This window comes from Podarcis erhardii, assembly GCF_964252035.2.
Source record: "Podarcis erhardii genome assembly, chromosome: 4".
In the NCBI taxonomy this organism is placed as follows: domain Eukaryota; kingdom Metazoa; phylum Chordata; class Lepidosauria; order Squamata; family Lacertidae; genus Podarcis; species Podarcis erhardii.
The window spans coordinates 50,561,935-50,587,495 of record NC_138508.1 but is presented as its reverse complement, the minus strand read 5'-3'; the positions used below and the strand labels follow the sequence as shown (position 1 = coordinate 50,587,495).

General features: G+C 38.4%; 1 protein-coding gene across 3 annotated transcripts in view; it reads right to left on the bottom strand.

Moving 5' to 3' along the window:
• Positions 1-25,561, bottom strand: part of NCAM2 (neural cell adhesion molecule 2) — a 215,440-nt gene that overhangs the window by 55,167 nt on the left and 134,712 nt on the right. For all 3 annotated transcript variants that reach the window (XM_081858464.1, XM_081858465.1, XM_081858463.1), the window contains exons 9-12: positions 21,675-21,825; positions 8,143-8,330; positions 6,817-6,913; positions 2,821-2,994 (exon numbers count right to left, since the gene is read on the bottom strand). In XM_081858464.1, the coding sequence (XP_081714590.1) occupies positions 2,821-2,994; positions 6,817-6,913; positions 8,143-8,330; positions 21,675-21,825 (610 nt within the window). The remainder of the gene's footprint in view (positions 1-2,820; positions 2,995-6,816; positions 6,914-8,142; positions 8,331-21,674; positions 21,826-25,561) is intronic.

The following is a 25,561-nucleotide window of genomic DNA, read 5'->3' as shown; positions in this document are numbered from 1 at the left end:
AAACTCCCCCCACTCCCGACGTTTTGCCTGATTTTAAAAACCTGCCCGGGCAGACACTTTAAGCTGGAAAAAGAGGGCAGGTCTGGGAAAGACAGACAGATGGCAACCCTACCATAATGGACAGACATCGCAGAGTTTGATTGTAATATACACAAGATACAATAGCAGAGCTATTTTGCTAGAGAAATATGAAAACCAAAATAAGTAAATTAAATGGGTTCAATTTGGCATTTGCTCCTCCCCACTATAATATCTTCTGAGCAGAGTTCTCAGACAGGAGCGTACCTATGGGTTGATCAAGATGGCCTGCACCCTTGGTGCTGGTATAAATCATATGTCTCCACCCTTGTTAGGAGTGGCTAGGTCCCCATTTGCATTCACCCTGGGTTGCTGCTCTGCTGCTCAAGCCATGGGGGGGATACAGCTGCTAGCCATGGGCACACCTTTGCCAGGTACACCTCTGTTCTCAGGGAACACTTCTGCTGGCCAAATGTGACTGTGGCCCACTCCCCCTCTCCTATATCTATCTGCTAGTACTACTTCCAATACTATTCCAGAGGGTCTTCCAGAACTGTCTGGCCCTCAAAGACAAAATAAGTCTTGGAGTCCACAGAAGATAAAGGCTGGATCCAACCCACTCAAACCTCGAAATGTTGTCAATCACAGGCCATGGAATATGGTGGCAGGATCCTTAATAAAACATTAAATTGTTCATTTTTGTTATATCTGCACATTTTCTCCCCATTGTTCAGTGGCATTTCTTCAACCCAATTATATACACCAACCAATACTTTACACATTTAGTTCCATAAGAGCCAGAAAATAGAACAAAACATTGTTCATTCTGAAGCTAATAAACACTATGTATGATGGACTTTGTATGAATGGGTTTTAATTAGTATGTTCTATGCCCTGTGTTATTTTATTCAGCAGCTTTGTTTGGTCCAGTAAAAGAAAAGAAAAGAAAAGAAAGAATGTTATCATATGAAGGACCAGTTCCAAAACAGTCTGTGAAGTACTGCAGTTATAATTAAATGCATGCTATATAAATAGATGTGTAACAAGTAGAAAGCTTAAAATTTTACATCTGTTTTCAGAAGTTCAGCCTCTGGGTAGAGAAAGTGAGATTATTCATTACAATGAATGTTAATGCTGCCATCACATAACTATTAGAAATCACATTGTTAATTTCTTCATTTTACTAGTTCTTTTAGGATATGTGTATCATTTCTGACACCACTAATTCTCAGTCTTTCAGATTCCATTTAAAGTTCCTATGTTGTAATAAAATAAAGTCAAAACGCAGCACCACACAAATACAGCATATTATAAGAAAACAGTATGTCTGAGGGATACACTAAACTGAGATATTGATAAAACACACACATTGTGGCTTGTGTAATAAACAACTTATTGCGCTGAACAACCTCAAATGCTATTCGAGTGAACTGTCTCTAAACTACTTGAATATATGGTGTGAGCCTATAGTCTGATTTAATCAAGAAACTGGGAGTGTAAAATTCTATGCAAGTATCCACTATGCATGTAGAGTTACCTTTATTTTTAGTATTAAAAATGTTTTCAATAACAAAAAGAATTTTGAAATGTAACAGATATGCCACAGTTATCAAATAATGCATACTATACAAATACAAATATTTGTGCAGTGTTATACTTCTAATATTACCCAATTTTTATCCAGCAATTATAAAAGTTTTGAATTCTTGCATTAATTTATAGCATTAATTATGTTAATAAATGGCTTTCCCCAGTCATTTTTTTCTTTGCAGGTATAGATATTAATTTCCTATGCTTTGCCTAAATAATTTTCGTGGCCACTAATAAAAACATTACAGGCATTATAATTCTTCCAATGTCTTTAGGTATCTCAAAACACAGACAGGCTAATACAGGGAGATACAGTCCTTCAGATTGTCTGGACCTTACCTAAATATGTATAGCCACACAAACATACCTAAAACTACCACCAATTTTATTAATAATCTAATCATGTAATCCTGCACCCATTTACTCAGTAACAAACCACATTAAACTCCCACATGTAGAATTATGCTGCTAGAGTACTTAATATAAAAAACAAACAAATGCCATAGGAAAGCTGGGCCAATATTTCTCTTGGCTCATGAATTTTAAAGTGTGCTTGATATGTTTCTTTATATAAAATTCCATAAAATGTATATCCACTTGGAGAGTACATTTGTATTTGTGTTCACTTGACTTTCCCTCTGTCATTTTCTTGTCCAGGTAATGCAACTTCAGGTATGCAAGTGTTAAGTGTGGCACCCCCCCCCCCAAAAAAAAAAAATCACATATACTCTTATGGGGTGTGAATTGGCAATGACTAACCAGAAAATATATATTGGGGTCATAATGAAGCTGTCATCCTAGTGTGTGGTAGTTGTGAAAGGAAAATTCTGCTAGGAAAGAAACTGAAAATAGTGTGGCTATATGTTGAATAATGTGTTTTAGTCACCATACCTTAGGATTTTGTAGATCTGAAAATGCTTGAGAAAAGTCAACCTGATAGTCAGGGGCTGGAATAACTCTGCTATGAAGAACATCTTGCTTGACGACAGCATAGTAAATCTTAGTGCTTTAATTTTGAAACTTTATTACACACTAAAATTACCACAACTATTTAAAGATGACTATATGTGTTCATTATCTAAAACATGTTAGTTCCCCATTAGAGAATGTGCTCTCCCACGTAATACCATGGACAGAAATGAGCATTTAACAAGTATTTTCCTTTTATACTCATATTATGAATTATCCCCGTTTTTCCCGTTGCAGACTCACTCTGAACTCCATGGGAAAGAACGACTTTCCATGTTTCCGAAGAGACTTCTTTGACATCCACTTGATAATGATGGATTGGGACGCCCCCATGTGAATCTGGTTTATTGAAAGAGACTTTTGCAATCGTCTGTGAGATCTCTATAATTTTTACTCCATGTGGACTGGATGGTACATCTAGGGAAGTGTAAGAGATAAGTAACTAGAAATTATATTCCTTATCAATAAAAACATAATACAGTGTTCAGCATCTTGAGAAGAACAGATTATAAAATGTGTACTGATGCGTACTGGTTTTTAAAATGTCAAAACCACATTGCAGAAACATAATATTTATACCCTGCCCATCTGGCTGGGTTTCCCCAGCCACTCTGGGCGGCTTCCAACCGAATATTAAAAACAATACAGCATCAGACATTAAAAACTTCCCTAAACAGGGCCGCCTTTAGTTGTCTTTTAAAAGTAAAATAGTTGTTTATTGCCTTGACATCTGCTGGGAGGGCATTCCACAGGGCGGGTGCCACTACTGAGAAGGCCCTCTGCCTGGTTCCTTGTAACCTCACTTCTTGCAGCGAGGGAACCGCCAGAAGGCCCTCAGCCCTGGACCTCAGTGTCCGAGCTGGATGATGGGGGTGGAGACACTCCTTCGGGTATATAGGATCAAGGCCGTTTAGGGCTTTAAAGGTCAGCACCAACACATTGAATTGTGCTCGGAAATGTACTGGGAGCACAATTCCCCATCTAATTCCATGCCAACTCTAACCATCCTAGATATGGATGGATGACGAATTCATTTCAATGGATCTGTACATGGTTGGTGGTTCCAACCTGACGAAGCTCTGCACACATCAGACTTCTCTTGCATCAAGTGCCAGCTTATACCTGAGCCAACGATGCCTTGTCAGTTTTGTTTTGTTTTTAAAGAAAAGGTTAAATGCAAAGGTTATATGCAAATCTGAATGAAAAAGGTATATTATATATATGCCACATATGAAAGAGTCAAATATTAGGGTGCAGTAAAGTTCACCACCTCATGTGATCAGATGCTACAGATGATTGCAATAGGTTATTCTTAAACTGCATTGTTAAAGAAACAAGTAATTCATCTCCTGACTCAGTTTTACTTGCTGTTAATTAACCTTTAGAGTCCAAAACAGCCTGGGACAAAGCCACTGTAATGACTTGCTTTGCCCACATGAAACAACCCAAGCCTCAAGATCAGAAAGGACTTCTTCTCTTGTGTATTTAGATGGCTTATAAAAACATTTTTATTGCAAGATGAGCTTGATGACCAACAGAGCAATCCAAAGCCCTGCTGAGCTCATGCTACCAGGACAGCGGGGTGGCTTCTCTTTCTCCTCCTTTTTGCATTCTCTTTATTCTCCTCCTTTTTCTTCTTCCTTCTGTAGTTCTCCACCCCGTGGATTTTTCTTCCCATTGGGAGCGCAAAATAATTAAGCCAGCTTGGGGAGGGAGGAAGAACGTTGGATAAACAGGATTCAAAACATTCTTCAACACACACCCTGTTGTGTTTTCTCAGCCATTAGGTAACTGATGATGGAGAAGTAACAGCACTTGGTTCTTTCCTTAGCCCAGTCACTGGAAGGACACTGAACTCCCTTTCAAGGGACCATAAAAGTGACCAGAGTCTATGTCATTTATTTGTTTGATGCTGGTTTTTAATGTTGCTATTCAATTGAACTGGATAGGAATAATGTACCAAATATATATTTCCCCCTGCAACTTTTTTCAGCATTCTGGTTCATTAAATCATAAACCTTAACAATATACATCAGGAAAGTGAAATAAGGTTGCTGATTTTTTTCTTCACTGGCCTTTATAGTGGCCTTAACAAAATGGGGGTTTTCAAATACAGGGCTTAATATATTTCCAAAGAATTGCTGTAGTACAGAATAAATGTTAAACAAATCACATGCCATGGCTGAAAGATGCTAATGTATTCTTAAAACTGCCATCCTTCCCCTTAACACAAAACTGTTATATTAACAGGTATTAATATACATTTCTAGGGGCTGCAGTGCTTTTGAAATATTTGCTTGGCAAACAGTTTTTCTTTGCTTTGAGTAAATTTATTGAGCTGCATAACCCATTATTTCTTCAGACAACAATGTTCTGCAGCAAAAATCCCCCAACTCTTTGTCTTGTAAACTTCTCTTTTAAAGAATGTATTAAGGGCTGTTCTCATAAAACTTATAAAAGAAATGTTAATTGCTTATGAAGGAGGCACAGTGACATTTAGCCAGCATAATCAACCTTTAAGAATTGCAGAACAATTAGAGCAAATGAAGTCAGAGAGAAAGCTACGTACATAATCACCACCTTGCAACTATCTGGCTTTGTAATGAGATTTGTGTCTTTGATCCACATTCTTCACTGGTGTAAATTACTATCATTCCAGTCATGCCTAGTCTACACCAGAAGACACCTAGATTTATGTGCTGTGGTGTAAAATGTGGCTAAAATAAGTCACAGTATGTCAAAAGCAGGCTAGAATATTTCTTTATAGGCTGCAATAGTGGGTTGGGCATCTCACTCATCCTGCACCATTTGCCCTCTTCCTCCATTAACAAGATTTTGTGAGAAACCAATGTGGTTGGCAATGTAATCCTAATCACGCTAAGGTGAAGGCCCACTGAGGCCACTGAATTACTGATGGTGAGTAAACATGCTTAGGATTGCAGCGTTAAGGGCCCTCACTACTACAGTTTGAGAATTTCTGGTCTAACCATGTGTAACCATTATTGTACTATGTATATAAAGCTTTACTGTGAAATGCTGAGCTTGGGTTGGCAGGCTCTGATGCAGGAGGAGGAGGAGGAGAAACAGAGGGAGCCTGAATGCTGGGAACCTGTCAGAGGAAAAGGGAATCTCACCTTTCCACCCTAACGTCTGTTGCTTGGAAACAGGGAACAGGGATGTCACCTAGAACCAGATGCCATGTCTGGAGACTGGAGCTGACCCACCCACCCTGTCGTAGCACACACTTGCAATCTGAACATTCCTGTGAGACGAGTGAACATGTCATACCTCATCTTGGTGGGCAGAGAATAGAAACTTCTTGAGACATTTCTGTTGCTTCCACCTAGTTCTCAGCTTTTTGCCTTGCTCTTGAACTCCTGAACTCTTGTGTCTGCTGCTGAGCCTTTACCATAATTTGCCTGAATAAATATATATTTCTTGCTTACAAGTAAGAGCCCTTATTTGCATATTTTGGGGTGGGAGCCTGGACAGTAGCAGTTATTGTCATATTGATGTTTTTGAGGGTGGGAACAGAAATTTTAATTATGCTTATTGTTGCTAACCATTTTGCTTTCTCATTGCCAAAAGAGCAGGGCATATATGTAGTAAAATAAACAAATAAGTATTTGAAATAAGTTATAAAGAAGAAGGCCTTCAGTGATATTCCCTCTCTTTCCTCTTCACATCCCACAGAGGCCTGTAAGGCTTGCTCTTATTCTCTTCTCTCTGCCTAACTCTAAATCACACACACTGTTCAAAAAGCTTAATAATTTCATTTATTCAGGCAAGTGTCTCTAGCTTAATCATTGTATGCTCTCAAGAAACACTTCGCCAATCAGATTTTAGGGCCAATTATATGATCCAGTGTTGTTATGGTTTAAAAATTATATGTTTCCACTATTCATAAGCTATATTGAGATATTTACTTCTACACATTAAGTAGGCTTATACATTCTTAAGTACATTATTTATCCATTTTTCATTAAAGTATTGCTTCTCATGAGCTACCCTGAAGCAGTTTACAATATGTAATATATATACAAAAAATAGTTTAAACAAATGCATATATAATTTTTTTTTAAAAAAACCCACAAATTTATGCATGTATACACACTTTCAAACAACAGCGCACATAGCCTAAATTAAACTCAGTACAAGCTATATCTCCATTCAGAAAGTATCTCCATTCAGAAAGTTTGTTGAAATAATATATAAAAAACAACAAATATTTTTACTTACCAGCTAAAGCTAATATATATTCTTGATATCGTGTTCCTATTCTATTGGTAGCTGTGCAGTTGTACCGTCCAAAATCATTGTCAGATGTAGGAGCAAACTTTAGGGTCACAACAGGGGAGGGGGGAAATAGAGAAATACAAATGTGTATCAGTCTGCATGTAAAAACAAAACAATATATTTAAGGAATTTATTATTATCTAGTTTTTACCCCCCAAAAAAGAAATAATAATAAAAAATAATAATTGTTAATCTGGTTACATATCCATCTAGCAACTGGAAATGGTTAAGCATAAATATCCACTGCCATTGGATGGTCATCTGTCATGGATGTTTAGTTGATATTCCTGCATTGCAGGAAGTTGTACTAGATGTCCCATGGGGTCCCTTTTAAGCTCTACAATACTAAGATTCTGTGATTAACATCAATACTGTACAAGGTTTGAGAAGGAGCCTCCATTCTGGGGACTTGATACTGCCAACAGCAAGCACAGAGTCTAGCTGTAAAGGATGTCACATAGCTTACTTGCTAAAATCTGATATGTCCCATCTCCCTTCACCTACTTGTCATGTACACAGGGCAACTGCAAGGAATAGGAGGCCCAGTTGTCCTTCTGTCCACTGTACAAGTTACTTTTGATTTGAGGTAGCCAATGTTGTGCCCTATGGATGCTGTTGGACTACAACTCCTATCATCCCTCACCACGGACCATGCTGGTTGGGGCTGATGGGAGTTGGAGGGTACCATGCTGGGCAATAATGTTGGAAAGAAACCCTGCTCTAGAGCATAATTTCACCAAGTTTAGAGGCTCAGCTGCATAAACCTTGCTGGTATGCACAAGACAGGTGAGGAAGGAGGGCTGTATTGAATCTTGTCTGAGTCCTCTGCGACAATAACACTGGAACTGCACTTGGAGAGGATCAATCCTATGCCTGTTTATTCTGAAGTCCTTTTGAGTTCATTGGTGCTTGGGATAAGTGTATATAGGATTGCTTACACACACACACACACACACACACACACACACCCCACTAGGAAAAAATTGACAAATTCAAGTATAGAATAACAAATATAGAATAACAAATTCAAGTATAGAATAACAAATTATTATTATTAATAATAAAAGAAAGATGCCGAATCCCGCAGGGCCCTGATCTCTTGTGGGAGATTGTTCCAACAGGCCAGGGCCACAGCCGAAAAGGGAATGTAAAAGGGAAGGGTGAAGAATCCCTCATGAGAAAATAATCTTAGTCACAATTGTAGAAGCAAAGATATTATGATTTTTTAAAAACAGTATTTAAGTTACTAACACAGGTTCAAGGTCTTACCTCTAGTATCAGTTTGCTTCCAGCACTGTGTGTCTTTAGATGAGTTGAGTTTCTTACAGGTAAAACTAGTTTTCCTTGTCTCCACTGAATAGATGCTGATGGATTAGATAGAACATCACAACTTATATTGATGGGATTTCCTTCCCAGGAATAATATGTTGTCTGATTTGAAACAAAGACTGGAGCATCTGCAAAAAAAGAGGGGACATATTTTAAAAGTGTGTTCTTGCTTTCTCTTCAGTCAATCCAACGCTATACAAGATGCTGTAGAGATTTCAATGACCAGTTATATCAGTGTGTAATATATAAAGAAGTACTCCGTAGTAATTTCTGAAATATTATTAGCACACTTCCTATTCTATTTTGTTGTCATGAACAAAATACTTGGCTTTATACTGCACTTTTAAATACATTGTGTGAGTGGGGCATAATTAAGCCTATCCCAAATGCTCAACACACTATATAGATGCACAATGCAAGATCAACTGGAAAACAAATCAAGCTACTTGGAGAAACAAGATATAGTTTATTTGCTTATCTGTGAGAAGATTAGTTGTTTGTTGAACAAATCGTGGTTAAAGCAAATCATGGCTTAGTGAACATGCTTGAATGCATTTTTGACATTGCTTGTGTTAATACTCAATGACAAGTAGCTATTAAAATTATTTTTTAGAAATTATTTTCAAAAAACCCCAACCTAAAATCTGATTTGAACTTAATTCTCACATAGCTACATGGTGTGCATATGGCACATAGCAAACAGGATGAAATCCCCCCTTTTCCTCATTAAATACAGTTTCAGGGTGGAAAAATTGTCCCTAAGCTATTCTCATCAAAAACACTGAAAACAAACAACTGGCTACTTCACCACTGCTAAAAATTGTCACCTGAAACATGTCACCATGTCACATCATGCCTTCACTTCACCTTCCCTTGATTACAGGAACATGATCAGATTTCTATGTGACAGCTGCATAATACCTCAAATGGATTCAGCTAGAGTGACCATATGTGGCATTCATAAGCAGAGGCTACAGAATATGCATTGAAGAAGCTACAGAAGAAGGTCAATGCCAGGGAACAACATCATTAGGCACTCACTGACTGCTGCTGCAGGCTGTTCCCCTTCTGATCACGCAAGAATCAATGAGAGCAAGGAGGGAAACTGTGAGAATTGGGCCCAGAGGGAAATAGCACACTACTGGACCATAGTGTGGAGCTGGGCCAAATCAAGGAAGGGGGCTCTATAAGAATGCTCACAGCTCCCCATCTTCATCTGGATGGCCACCACAAATTGAAAGTTGAAAATACAACTTTAAAATAGTGGCTTTAAAGTTGAAGATGAATGGGTTTGCAAACCCTGTGACATGAGATAAGATCCATCCAAATCAGGTAGATTCATTTTAAAAGGATTAAAACAAAAAATGATGCCCAAGAAATCACTGAATCCACAGCTTATATGACAGAACACAGTTTACTGGAAGCACCAAGCTTGGCAGCAAATTGAATTACTTTGACTTTGACACATGAAGTACTATTATGACAGTTAAATTGCAGAGCTGTCAATGGTATCTCATACGACCCATAATTCAAAATGAAGCCAATAAGTTCAAATGAGAGGAAGTTTGTGCTATACTACTGGTAAATTAGGCCCATATCAAGAACATATATAGTATTTGATAGAATCATAATAAATTATAACTTGAGTTATAATTCTCAAGGCACAGAACCACTAAGCACCTTTCATTTCTAAGAGTTTAGCATCTTCATAGTACTGTACCAGGAGGAAATGTATCTGAAAGTCTATAAGGCTTTCCTGCCTATTTGTTTAATAATTTTATTATTATTCCACTTGGGTGGAATCAGGCAGAGATACTAAGAAGTAAAAGGTGCAACGGGGAACAGTAAAACACAACCACTTAATTCTTAGAAATGCAAAACAGAACTGTGTAAGCACAGTTACAGATAGGTAGCTGTGTTGGTCTGCCATAGTCAAAACAAAATAAAAAAATTCTGTTGGTCTTTAAGGTGCTACTGGAAGGAATTTTTTTATTTTGTTTTGTGTCAGCACAGTGTTTGTGCTATCTGGAGGGGGCAGTTGAGGAAGTAAAACTTTTCCACTGTAAACCAGATCATGGCTTTCTGGCTAACTAGTAATCAAATATTGGAGCATTTCATCATTTAATTGGGATAGCACACCTACATAAAGTGGGTAGTTTCTGCAATAACAGTTCCTTGTATTTAGCAAACCTATGCAGCTCTCAGCAATCCCAGCCTACAAAGTGGATCAGGATATATGTTTACGGTATTGGAGCATTTCATCATTTAATTGGGATAGCACACCTACATAAAGTGGGTAGTTTCTGCAATAACAGTTCCTTGTATTTAGCAAACCTATGCAGCTCTCAGCAATCCCAGCCTACAAAGTGGATCAGGATATATGTTTACGGTATGTGTATTTCGAGAAATTTTCTGCCCAGGTGTTTGCTTTGCTGATGTTAAGCTGAAATAATGGCATAGACGGTTCAAACAATATGTAACACCTCTATGAATTCTCAGAAATTTGCATGCAATACTTGATGAAGGCCATATTGCAACATGAAACTTAGAGTGTTTAATATATATTAAAGTAAGCACAGATCTATATTTAACAAATTTATACCACTGGGTGGCTTATATAAGTCACATAGAACACAATATGAAAGCACATATATGCTGCCATTTAAAAAAATACAACAAGAAACAAAATGCAGAATAAAAGCAGCAATTAAAACATTTATGGAGAGAGAGAATGAAACACAGTGAAAATAGAAAGGTCTTTGTTCCAGAAAGACAACATAGTTCTTTGCAGAAGAGGATCTCATAAACAAGGCTCAGCAACTGACAAGACCCTATTCCCGTTGCTACCTGCTTTACGTGAGACAGCAGGAACTCTGGACCTCAGGCTGTGTTAGAAGCATCTCTTCAGATACCCAGGTCAGAAACCATTTGGGACTTTAAAAGTAAACAACAGCATTTTCTGACCAAAAATGAAGCCGGAGCCAGTGCAACAGCACCAGTAAGGTATGACCCCACTATTCAGGTCTAGTTAGCAGATGAGTAGCTAACTAACTAGCTAACAGTTTCCTGACAAAGGTAGCTCCAAATGCAACACATTGCAATAGTCTAATTTGGGGGTTGCCACCAAATGGATGAATGAGGCTCGCTATTTCTAGCCAAGCAGAGTCACAGCTAATGTGCCATCAAAAGATGTTATGAGCTGTGGAAGCATGGTTCCAGTGACAAAGCTGGATCAAGAAGCACCCCCAAATTGTGAACTCCTTGAGGGGAATGGCAATATCATGTAGAACAGGTTAAACACTCATTGGACAACAAATTGCCCACCAACTGAAGCGTCTCGATCTCCATCTACTTTATTACAGACTTAATATGTTCACGTCCACACCAGACTCAGGTGTAAAGCATACCGATGAAAACAAACATCATATCTGTGGGTGATGTCACTCAGTGGCCTCAGGTAGATGTTGAGATGCGTATGGGAAAAGATGGAACACTGTGGGGCTACATAGCATACTGGGCTGAACAGCAGTCCCATAGCACCACCTTCTGGAAACAGCCTTCTAGATAGAAATGGAATGAAAACAGAATTGCAATCCACCTGGGGCCCCTGTTCATTCCAGAATTTACACAGAACTAGACCTACAGCAGTCCTGCTAATTTATTACTATAAACAATGTCCCGAAATTCAGGCACATTTGACCCCAGTGCTGGAATGGTCCAGTCAGGTTTTCTAATGAAGGAGGGTTAAAGAAGCTACAAGGAAAGTGTTCAATACTGCTGAATATAAAATAAGTCATTCTCCCCATTCCTTTCAGAGGAGGTAAAATCCCTCTTAGGCCATTATTACAACGATGAGAAGTGGCTTTGCATAAAATCAATACAGAAATTATGCAGAGCAGCAAACCCTTGGCTGGAAACTGTCTCCATACATTTGAATATTTCCATTATGTTTAATGCCTCAGAAACTGTTAGGAGAATACTGGATAATATATCACTTGTCACATCCAGCAGGTAATTCAATTAATGATTTCTTAGATCCAACCCTAGTGTATGTTCAGAGTTGTATCCAAAATTAGATATGGAAATTTACCTGATTCAGCATATGTGCCTAGGGAGCTCTGATGGCCAGGCATAAACCTGCTTGTTAAACAGATGGCCAAAGGTTTTCAAAATTTAGTGTATTTCCCTTCTCCAGAGGGGGGGGGGGTGATGTGGGAGTAAACTGTGTGGCTTATTTATGCAATGTTCACCTTTTACTCCCAAGCAGCTAGCCTTTTGGCTCAATGTAAAATAATTTTTTTTGGGGGGGGGGAATCTTTCACCTCTGACCTTCTAATTTGCTAATCCCTTTGAATAACTGGTTTTATTGGATTGTTTTACCTTGCAACTGTTTTGAATATGTTTATCTGCCACCAATGCTTGTGTTTAGCATTTCAAACTTTTTAAGGCAGACATTTCATCTGGTTTTTATATCTGGTTTTATAGCTGTGCTTTTGTATCTTATCACTGAACTGTCAGGAAAGATGAGATATAAATCTGGTAAATAAATAAATATAATCTAGGTGGTTCACAGCATAAAAACACAGGATAAAACACACAATGCATAATCAATACAAGAACAAGAACAAAACAAGCTAATACCCCTGCTTCCTCTTTTGATTCAACAGATGTCTATGCTAATAGAAGAAGAGGGGAAGTGGTTTTTTGTTTTGTTTTTTACCATTCCTCCCCCTCCCCCAGTTTCCAGTTCTCCCTTGAAAACTGGTTACAGAGTTGTGACATCCACCCACTCTCGGAACAATGGCATGGGGGGGGGGGAGATAGGCAAAAATGTTCCTCTTCCTTTTCCTTTAGCAGACACATCCACCAGATCAAAAGTGCTTTCTTTAGCACAATATAATCAGTTTCTACCCTAAATAGTAGAACCCTATTATGCATGTTTCAGTTCCTTTTGCATCCTCTAGTCTATGAATGCTGGTCCTGCTCATGATCTCTATTCATATGCATCGCCCTCTCACAGAAGAATTATTATTTATTATTTATTTTAGTATTAATATTGTACCCTAGAACCAAGTTTTCCAGGCTGCTTACTACAATAATAAAAGGAAACTAAAAATAAAACAAGCTGCATGCACATAACAGCACTCAGGAACATGCATGCTGAGTGAGGCTCCACAAGGAGCAAGCTCTATTTTCTCATAACTTCTTACTAATTTAGAAACATAGGAAGCTGTCTTAAAACAAGTACAACTTTTGATACATCTAACTAGGTACATCTACAGTGACTGGCAGAGATTCTTCAGAATTACAACTGCTATACACATGCCAGTCTTGTTTGGAGACGTTAGGGATCGAACCTGAGACCTTCTGCATGCAAAGAAGGTGGTCTGTTTCTGAGCTACAGCCATTCCCCTATGGAACCCTTGAAAACAACTCTTTCAAAAAACTATTAAAATAGCACTTTGCTCTGCAAACAGTCAGTTTAAGCCTTTTGCATACTGTTAAACTTCTATGTGGTGGAAGAAGTCTTCAAAGAATTTGAATAAATTTTAAGATTACAGTGTGTATTCAATAAACATCATGCATTTTTAGACCAGTTTCTTAAGATTTATTTTTTATGTATGTATGTATGTATGTATGTATGTATGTATGTAAACATTTTCACAATTGCATTGGGCATAATCTATGCAATAATTACCTTAGGCAGAGAAATTATAATGGGACAATTGCATTAGTTTGTTGCAGTAAAAACAACAGTCCTGTGGCACCTTAAACACTAACAGATTTAGTGAAGCATAAGCATATGTCATAACAAATCTGCTTGTTTTTAAGGTGCCACAAGACTCTTTTTCATTTATACAGATGGTGAGATTTCTTAGAAAGTAAACACACCTCAGCAGATCCCAACTCTCTAAATCGATGAAAAAGAATTTCCTGTAGCTTCAGTGCTAATACATGTAGCAAATACGTGTTTGCCATCTTCATCATAATATTGAAAGTGATGCTGCCTTGTTTCCTAAACATATTATGTGTTGGCTCCAAGCTTCACCTTCTGCAAGTCTCCTTCCAGCCACTGAATACATTTTTTTATGGGTTCCTATGATCTTCAGAGACCTAAGTAGCCTTTTCACTTCAGAGAGATCTTTATTCTCTGTGGGATCTCTCATGGCAGTCTTTGAAGGCAGCAACTGCCCAGTACTGGAAAATACTGGTTTATTCTAGTGTGTCTGTTCATTTCTGCTGAGACAGCAGCAGATGTCATGAGTTACTCTGTTCTCTGTGTGTTCGATGTCAAGGCCACAGTGAGCCAGAAAGATATATCTGAGCTCAGTGAACTGCCTGCTCATTCTTACTTTCTCTTTTCTTTTCTTCTCTTCGCATCCTCTGAGTTTCTATATATTTATTCTTGAAGTTGGCTTTTGTTTTGTTTTTGCAACTAAGCCAGAAATCATTAGTAAAAGTTCTATTTGCTAATAAGCTTTTACTGTTCGTGATTTTTTGGAATCAAACGCATCCAACAGGCTTCTGCAATTCTTCTATCCAACAAGACAAGGAGCACCTTGGGATTTAAGGCCAAATCTTGTCAGGATCCTTATTCTGGGGCCTTGAATGTTATCATTAGATCTTCTCAATAAAGGTGTATATTTTACACATCACTCTCCCGCAACTTCTTCTGCCCAATCCCTTACCAAAGGGATTAACAGCCCGATGCCTTCTTATTCTTAGCTTTTCTTTCAGTGTTGCTCCCATCTCCATGCAGCTCTGTGTGCCACCTTCCATACTGTTCTTGGAGAATGTGGGAAGTGGCAGTTGGGTCTGCAGGAAGATGTGGAATCAGCAAACATCAACTTCCCCATCCACCATTAGGAAGGAAGTCTGAATCCAGCCCAATGCTTTTAAAATGGAATATTCTGTGGAAATTGTAAAGTTGCCCACAAGCAAATTCAAATAGCTAATTTTGGAGCAGCTTCCCTGACTATTCAACAAGGTTTCTCTAAATCTAGAATATTACGTCTCTGTTTGGGGAATCTTACTGAGCGTATGAGGTAGCATGACAACTGCAGTCATTCCTAATCTAACCAGTGTTTCTCAAGCTTTTTCAATATGGACTCTGCATTCAGACATCATACAAACCAGAATTTATTGTGACATTAGTGCACCACCGTGAGCCTTGGGTATGCATGCTCATGCCATCTCATCTTACAGCATGATTACAAGCTGAAATTAATAAACTTTCACTTCCATTTTTGCTTAACCATCTCTTGTGCTATCTGAACAGGCAAACTGATCAAGGTGGGTTGTTTCAAACATTAATCATAGTTTGCCACAGCAAGTTGTAGTGGGGGACAGAAGCAAAAGCTTTCAAACTCCTCTTCACAGCTGCACAAGGACGAGCAAGTGGGGAACATGTAAGTGCAAAGCTATCTGAAGTGCATTTACATCATAGTAATCTATGATTTAATATATGGATAAACACAGCAAGGATGCCTTTTAAACCAACCACTGAGAAACTGTGTTAAGGTGGAGGAGACAAAAAACACAGAACAAAATTTAGACTAAACAGAATGTTGTTAGCAAAGAATTCAGACACTGAGGGGGAAATGACTTTTCCTGTCTCTTTCTTGCCTTGTCAGATCATGCACACAAAAAGGGTAGGACTTGGCATTGCTACTGGAGAAAGAAAAACATGCCCACAGCCAGATGGACCTTTTATCAACTATATATTATAAGCTCCCTCTTCTATGATATGGATTTCACTTTATCATACAATATATTTTTTTATATATTCAGTAGTCAAATATATGAGAAATAAGCTAGGAAATAAGCTGGATGTCAATTAAGATGCTTCACAGCTACACCTTCCAAAGATGGAAACAGATTCAAACAGTATTGCAAAAATTGTAGCGGCTGCTGGCGATTTTCCAGGCCCATTTTTAAAGGCTTCACAATCTTTGAATAACATAGCTTAGACAGCATTCCGACATATATGAGCAGGGATGTCAAATCAGAGGTGAGGGTCCTACTTTTAGTTATAACAGCTTAAAAGATCAGGACAGCAGCTCAAGATCTTCTCAACAGAAGCTCAGGATCTAGAATAAGCTCCCATATGACAATGGTTTTTGCTAATGTTATGAAAACATTGGAAAGCACACATCTTTAGGCTAAAGCTTTGGAATCTGAATATATTAATAATACAAGGCATTGCCTGTGCCACCACAACTACAACACATTAATTGTTTAAAGTTGCAAGGATTTCCCTCTTCAATTGCCCATATCTTCAAGCATTCTTTATTTTTCACTATGTTCTTTGCTTTTCCATACAAGTTTAACTTCAATTTAGTTCATTGGATATATATATCTTTTTTTAAAAAATCCCACAAGGTTTTATATAAGGCTCTTCATTTCCTTTCTTCAGATTCTTAAACTGCTTCATTACCACAATTTTATATAATTGTTCCTTCCCTTGATTAGTTTCAAGAATCCATTCAGTTTAAGAACTGATAGTTTTTGCCTTGCATGTATTTTCCCATTACAAAGTTTTTGCAACAACCAGATGACCGTCTCATTTTTCTGCTATACTTGTGAACACTTAATGTACATCACATGGTATGTGAAATAAATCATATGAATATTAATGCATTTAATTTCACTTGCCTCAGTTTTTTTCTACCCAGGAATTATATTACTCACCATAGTCATATTCACTTGCAGTTTTCTGAAATTTCTCCTTTTTTTCTGAATTGAAAAAGCAGTTACCCTTTACTCATTAAATCATTGTATTTCAGGACCTTCATTTCTGCCTCAAAGGTCAGTGTATGTCATAACTGCTTTTATATGCGTTTTGGTGACTCCTACTTAAGTACTTTATTTGCTCACTGACATCATTAAGATACATCACTGCAATAAAGTTCACATGCTGACAGAAAAATCAGTTCCAAATGAGTAAATGCCAAATCCATTTTTCAGTTTAAACCCCAGCATGCCATCTTTAAATAGTACTATTTCGAAGTTATTTATAATACTAAACCAGTTTCAAGACAATCTAAAAAGCAGGTTTTAAAAGTGAGTTTAAAGTTATAAAATGAGTTAAAATGAGTGGAGTTAGATTCTTACTATGAGATAAAGATAAAGAAAAATAAGAAAAATTGCTGACAAACAGATCAGCTCATAAATTGGTTGCTTTTGTTTTTCTTTTGAAAAAGAAATTTTCTACGAAGAAAATTGCTGTATACAAAACCATTCAATACTTCTGTGAAGTTAAAGAAAGCAGTGTTCTGAACTCTCTGAGCACAATCAAGATAATTTACAGCACTTTTTGGTCCCACTGAAATCTAGAGGACTTCGAAGTACTTAATCTTTGGCTATATCATGACAGATTTTCTACTATGTGGATTTGTCATAGTTAATGTAGGTGTCACTAAAATAAGTTTGCATTATACCAAATTGCACAGAGATGAGTTTAGATACAGAGGTGATTCCCTGAGTTCACTAAATAAAAAAGCCGTAAGTCAATAACTAAAACAAGTTATTTCATGCTTCAGGCCAGGAATATTGAGAAAAAATATTAATGATAAGTCCAAACAACTTGATCCTGGAATTCTCATGCACACAAAGTAGCACTTGTATTTAGTTTTCCAATGTACAGACTCTGTTCTATACTAACACCTAGAATTAAATATTAGTATGAGTGCTGTCTGACCCGATCTGTCACACACATACTGGTTAACCTATATCACCCCAGTTATCAGAACAAATGATAGAGCAATTTGTATTAAAGACAAGCAACTACTTAGTAAAACTCAGAAAGCTGAAGTATGTGGGAACTCAAATATCATAGTACAGTAAACAATTGTGGGTGGATGGGGAAGAACCAAATTATGAACATTACAAAGGAAAGGAAAGACCTGAAATATATTATCGGGTGGGAGTGGGGAGATTGGTGGGGATAGAATTACTTTTCAAGCCCAATATTGTCACTATTAAAACTACTTAGGAAATTATGAAACTATGCTTCAATAGCACTTTTTTCATTTTGTATACCAACAATAGAATAATTTTACAAAACAAATATTTGCAGAATACAATATGAAAACAAAAATATTGCTGTTTCTTATGTGACACTATTTTATGAACACATGTTGGGCTTTGTGCAAGGACTGCTTCCTTGTAAACAAACTTCAGGCCTTTCACATGATTTTTGGTAGCCCTTCTTGAAAATGTGTGAAACTCTTTACAAGGAGATAAACAGTGTGAGCATCCAAATACACATCCCACTGAAATGTATAGTGAGGGATTATTAATATTATAAATTTAATATTATAAATTTAGTGCAAATGTAAAGTCACTTCCTTAAATGTCCAAGAAAAGCATTAACCAGTTAAATGTTGGTTTAAAGCTCTTCGATTCCATGCCCAATAAGCATGGCACATCTTTGCCCAGCGGCACTGTGGCCCATAGATTGCAGCAAAATACTGGGCAAGGTTTTGCCCAGTATCTTCTTTGTGTGATGGGCTCATGGGAAAAAGCTGTCCCATGAGCCTTTGCTGAAGATGGGAGGGGAAAGCCTATATAAGGCTGCTTTCCCTGGATCTCACAGCCATTTTGCTTTGAGAGATTCCCCCCCACCTATCTTTGGGTTAGAACTTGGCCGACCGGCTGACTGTATAGATTTTGAGCATTCCAAACACAGCGGATCCATTCCATCAACATGGAGCTTGTGGAACGATGAACTGATCCTGGGACCCAACCCATGCCAACCATGTCAATAAAGATTTTATCCTATCACCATTGTACAGTCTGGTTATTTTGCTGCTCTCATGGGTTGCATACTGTGCCTGCCTGGCAACTCCAAATTCAAAACCACAGCCCTTAGGAATCCTTAGAAAACTAAGTACAGTGGTGCCCCGCAAGACGAACGCCTCGCAAGACGGAAAACCCGCTAGACGAAAGGGTTTTCCGTTTTGGAGGCGCTTCGCAAAACGAATTTCCCTATGGGCTTGCTTCGCAAGACGAAATGTCTTGCGAGTTCCTGCGGGTTTTTTCCCCTTTTTCCCCCTTTTCCTAAGCCGCTAAGCCGCTTATCAGCTGATCCGCTGATAAGCCACTTATCAGCTGATCCGCTAAAAGCCGTTAAACCGCTAATAGCGCTAATCCGCTAAGCTGTCAATGGGCTTGCTTCGCAAGACGAAAAAACCGCTATACGAAGAGCCTCACGGAACGGATTAATTTCGTCTTGCGAGGCACCACTGTACATAAGTCCAGTGCTACTAACCTAGGTGTTTAAAATGCAAGCAGTAATCCAAGTCTCTTACAACACAATTCTACTCAGAAGTTAGAACCACAGAATTTAATGGAACTTAATTCTAGTTCCAGCGTCTCCACCCCCATTGTTCTGCCCGGACACTGAGATCCAGCGCCGAGGGGCTTCTGGCAGTTCCCTCACTGCGACAAGTGAAGTTACAGGGAACCAGGCAGAGGGCCTTCTTGGTAGTGGCGCCCGACCTGTAGAATGCCCTCCCATCAGATGTCAAAGAAATAAACAACTATCGGACTTTTAGAAGACATCCGAAGGCAGCCCTGTTTAGGGAAGCTTTTAATACTGGATAAATCACTGTATTTTAATATTCTTCTGGAAGCCGCCCAGAGTGGTTGGGGAAACCCAGCCAGATGGGTGGGGTATTAATAAATAATAATAATAATAATAATAATAATAATAATAATAATAATAATACAGTCCAAGTAATCCAAGGGAAAATAATCATTTCACTGCTTGAGGGTGGGGGCATACACCAGTACTTGAAATAATAATACAACTAACCTCCAACATTACTTAGATGAAAATAAGGGCATTCTATTCTACTTCAATATCTCTCCCTGTACCCCTTAAATATGTGCACTGCCAATGGAATATAAGAAAAAGGCAAGGGTGGCTGCGTTACCCAGTATGTTCAAACTGTAAGCTCTTTGAAGTTCAAATACAAGTGTGCTCAAGTTCGAAATCTTACACACATGCTGTCTCATTCAAGTCAGTGAAAGCACACAAAGGGATCCACAACCCTTTTAAACTGTTAAAAGTGTAAATTTACACCCCATGGGCTTCCAAGGAATAATACTCAAAATGCTGGTTCTGACCTGCTGAATTTTTGCAAATCATTTATCATTAACTCTGCTGGGGGGGGGGGGAGGTGTCAGTCTATATGCCCAACAGCACACATACACACATGCTAAAAGGGGATTAACTTGCAACACACCTATACCTCAGGTGCAATGCCTGCTTCCTATCCACTGAACTCAGTTGTACAACACACACAAGCTCCCGAGTTACAGCACCCTCACGCTCAAAGGCTTGCACAGCTCTTTAAAGGCCTAACACAAACATTCATTTGCAAATTCAAAAAGGGATTGAATGAAAAGCTTAAACACACTTATTCACAACACCAGCCCAATGGAATTTATGTAGCTTCCAGCCTTTTGAAGACCCCACAAACCTCCAGCTTCCAGGGCAGCTTTTATGGAGCTGAGCTGTGAATGGCAAACTGCCAAAGCAGAAGCAGGGAAGGCCCCATGTCTACTTTGCCCAGTACCTGTCAAGTGTCTAGCCTGCAGATGGGCATCCTCAGCTCCAGGAATGTAGCCATGCCTCTCACCCTCAGAGCCTCTTTCTTCCCACCCCACCCCCAACAAACCCCTGTGCATATCTCTTCTCTGTAGCCAGTCTGGTTCCTCCCTGGCTATGAAAGCAAACCCCACTGACCTTAATGGGGCTTACTCCCAAGTAGACATGGCTGGGTTTGGGAGAGAGAAAGAGAGAGAAAGAAAAATGAACCACTAACTAACTTTGCAAAGCCATTGGCTCTGAGGCGACTGTTTTGCTCTGGGCCCTTGCCCAATGCTCCTCTGCTGAGCCAAGGAAATCCTGCCAGAGTGAATTAATGAGAGAGGGTGGACAAGCACTGTGGAAAGTGAACTAAACAGATAAGAGCATTTCTCTCAGTAGTTTATATAGGAGAGCAAGGTGGGGACTTCAGGAGCCAAGATACTCTTAAAGGAGCTGCAAGCTAGTAACAATTTTGCCCACAGCTCTTTTAAAATTGGGACAGCCTGTGGCACAGGAAGAAACCATGATGGCTTACTGGTTTTCATGGCAGTCCTGGCATAGTCGTGACATTTGGAGACTATGGCTAATTGCTGCTCTCTTTCCGTAAGCACTCTGATAAGCTTGATTTTGGATCCAATATATTTGTCCAATTATCTGTTGGGCAACTTTATTTCACAAGAGAAAAACATTATACTGAATACAGTGATGCACTACACTGGAGTGCTATGAAAAATTTACTATGTCACAAGAAAACTCTGCTTTTTTAACTCAAATAATTAAAGGCAAATTAGAATTTTCAATCAGAATTATTTTAAAGAGTGTATTCCCATTTTCCTTTCATAATACAATTTAGGAAAGAGAAAGTAGAACTTACATTCAATATCAAGATACATGCTCTTTTGGTGCCCTCCAATTCTACTTGCTGCTTCACAGTCGTATCTTCCTGAATCTGACAACTTCACATCTTTAATGTGCAGTGAGGATCTTCCATGTTGCCCTTTGACTTCTATCCGGCCATCTGGGCTCTGTAGACATTCAGGAAAGAAGTTTTTGTGTAACTTATTTTGTCTTCACTTTATTTTGTACTAAATCCTACTAACAATTGTATCTGAATGCATACCTCTTTTGAAAACAGAGCAATTTTAATAAAGCTTATATGACATATTCTGGATGTTTTAAAATAGCGTTTTAACCATAATATATGCATTAGTGTTTATTGTGTACTTTGCATAGTGTTTATTCTGTACTTTGCCTTAAATAAATAGCTTTATGCTGTTAAAGGATTAAAGTTTCAGTCACCATCTCACGTAGGGCTGGTTCTCCCAGAGACCTTGTGATAATGATCTATGTCAGGTGAGGCAGATATTTGTGGATTTCTTTCCAAGATGACCTGATCTATGTGTCTCAAGGAATGGTGGCAACCAAATGATAGAGCAAAGGCTTTATTGCAAAAGTGCCAGGTATAGTTCCTGGAATCTACACATATAGTTGGCATAGGGCCTTGTCTGAAACCTTAGAAAACTGCTCCCCATCAGCATAGACAATGCTAGATGGACAAATGATCTAGGCTCAGTATAAGACACATTACTAATGTGTGAAACTTGCATGTCTCTGAATGCTGAAATACTATTCTTGGCAGTTTAAACATTATCAAAATACACATTTAAATAGCCTTTGGATTATTATTTTTTTAAATACACATTTAAATATGTATTTTGAGAGGGTGTTTACATTTGTGATTAATGCAGTTATGGAACAAAACAGAAAGTGGCACAGACAGGAAGCAAACAGATTTCGGCATCTCTTGGCCGGGAAACCAATCTGTCTTGCACTCACTTCGCCATAGTGTAGTGCATCATACATGGTACTGATACACACATGTCTGTACCAATATAGGCTCATCTTGATTACCTCCTCATATTTTTGGTGGGTATAGATTGGGTGGGTCAGGCCTACATATGTACATAGGTATGCTCAATATCATAAATGCATGCACAATATACTTTATGCTCTATATATGGTACTAGGGGACAGTGGAGAGGCTGAGGCTTGCTCCTGCACTTCAGTACGCATGGGACACTGATGCTCGGACCATGAATAAAATGACACACACACTCACTCAACCTTCTTAATTAAAGCACAGTGTATATGTTACTTGATGAATATAATGGCTTAAAAATTATAGAATAAAGCAGTCCTCATTTGAAGTGTTCTGGTTTTATACAAATGTAAAACCAGAATATTTAGAATCAGAATAAATTGGTTCCCTACTTTTTCATAATATAAAGTAACATATCACAAACAGATTTGAAAATAATAGTTATTTGCATTCTAATCAGATTGTCATATTATATTGAAGATATCCATGAATAATGCAGATGTAAAACACTTAAAAGAGTAATGCTGACCTACATGTACCTAAAGGCTGTGCAAACCACAAAATGCAAGTAAACTGTCTAGCATAGTGCAAAGAAACAGAAGGGTAAATGTTTCTTCTTATAATGACACAATTGCTAAAGTCAGTTAACGTTTTATTTTTTAAAAAAACAAAACTTGTGAGGTATTTGCTGTGAAACTGCATGTAGCCTTTAGATTTTGTAGTTTTATTGAACTTGTTTCAAAACCTCTGCAATAAAAAATAATAAAGGGCATACAATGTTGTAAAGGAAAATATAATTAATTCATCAGTAGCAAATACAGTCTAGAGAAAGGCACACCAAAGTCCCCCTGAAATGAATGGTACAATTAAGCACTTAAATCCTGCTGATTTCAGCTGTATTCAAACATGCCTAAGTTTTTGCAATTTGTAACCAGTGGCAATTTTATGTATGCAGAAAAATGTAATACTGACACAAAGTTTGGATATAGAGCTCCTTCTTCACAGTGTCATTCTATATATCTGCTCAGATGTAAGTCCCTCAGAGGTCAATGGGGCTGGCTGTCATCTAAGTGGGCACAGAACTGCAACCTCACAGTGCTAATGACAAAATGTAAAAAACTGAATTCAGATATCATCCAGTGTTGGACACCTGTGGCCTTTCTGAAGGACTCCAGGTCCCATCAGCCTCACTATAATGGCCAATATAGAATACAGATCAAGAGGTCTGGGACCCAGAACCCAGCAATATAGGGGTGAAGGCTTCTGCACCAGAGAAATAAAGAAAGTGGTAAGGAGTGGAAGCCAAAGTACCTAGAGGCAGATACATCTGTAATATGCAGATCCCAGTGTGCCTATGCAGAGCCAGCTGTAAAGGGGTGAATCTGTTTATCTATGGAATACAGCTAGTTCTTGTCCTGTAAACAAGCAAGACCACCCACACATATCACAATAGATCAGCTTTCACCTATGACACAAGTACAAAACATGAACTAAATGTGCAGGCAGAACCATTTGCTGAATGATGAGTCAAACTACAGACTACATTCTAGTGTCATATATATTCAGGAGGAAAAAATAATAATCCTAGCAAGCATTTGCACTTTTTGTCAGATGGGCAATCTTAGATTAACAGTGTGTAGCTCAAACAATGAATCAGTGAATCAATAGCAGACATGCCAACACTAACACAGAACAAATCCCTCAAGAACATGAGTGAAAATACTATAAAAATTGCCAGTTGCATTCAAGTAACCATATCCACAAAACTCATCCCTCCCCCCATCACACACCACTGGCTCTAAACAAGCTAGCATTCCTTTTCCCTTTGTATTGTGTGCAGCCCATATACTCCCCTGACACTTCTCATCCCAGTTGTTCCTCTTCTATCTCAACCTGAAGCAGCCACCACTTTCTTACTTCTGTGATGCCCACACACTAAGTGCCAGTTATATTGCCTGTGTACCACTGTAGTGCTGCCATTACAGTCTGTTTTTGCCATTAGAATGCCAGCTCACACATTATGGGAAGATTCTGAATCACACAATGAGCCAAAGAGCATAGTGCAGGCTCCCTTCTTCAGACCTTTGATGAATGCATGACTAGCAGGGTGAGCAGAATGAAGGAATACAGGATCACCCTGCTCCCCTGCTCCATACAATGTTAATCATATGAAGGCAAAAGTCTGACCAACAAACTGAAACTAGCATGGGGAAAAATAAAAGAGGATGCCTTAACCCCAGTGTGGCTCTCCTTTATTACACATAGCCCAACAAGACAACAAGAACCCACCGACAGCATACAAATAAATATGGCTATCTTGACCCAGCAATCCCTCCCCCTCACACACACAAACCAACTCACTGCAGTCAACTGAAGGCAACCAACAATGCCCTGGACCCACCAATCTCTCTCATTGTCAGTGAAAACTAATAAATGAACAGAAAGAGAACCTACCCACATGACACTGACACAAAAACCTTGCACATACACTATGTAATGAATTGTCCCTGAACCAGAGTCCATGGGTACTTTGATATACATGTGGAGTATGTGCTTCCTGTTTACATTATTTGGTGAGGACCACTACACGCTCAAGGAGAATCTAACAATGAATGGTAATCACCATTCAAGTTAAAAGGAAAGTTCTTACACCAAAAGCCCTGTGACTAGAACAAAAGCCATAAAAGGTTGAAAGAATGGTGGTGATTACACAGAAGGAAATTTTAGAAATTTCATTTCAACTTTTACCCCTATAATATGGATATCCACAGGCTACCTAGGACTTATTTTGCTTAACATTCATTGAGTCTGGACATGGTTTTTAAAAAGACTTTCATTTGTTTTAATAATAAAAACTAAAGGTATATATAGACCTATCATTT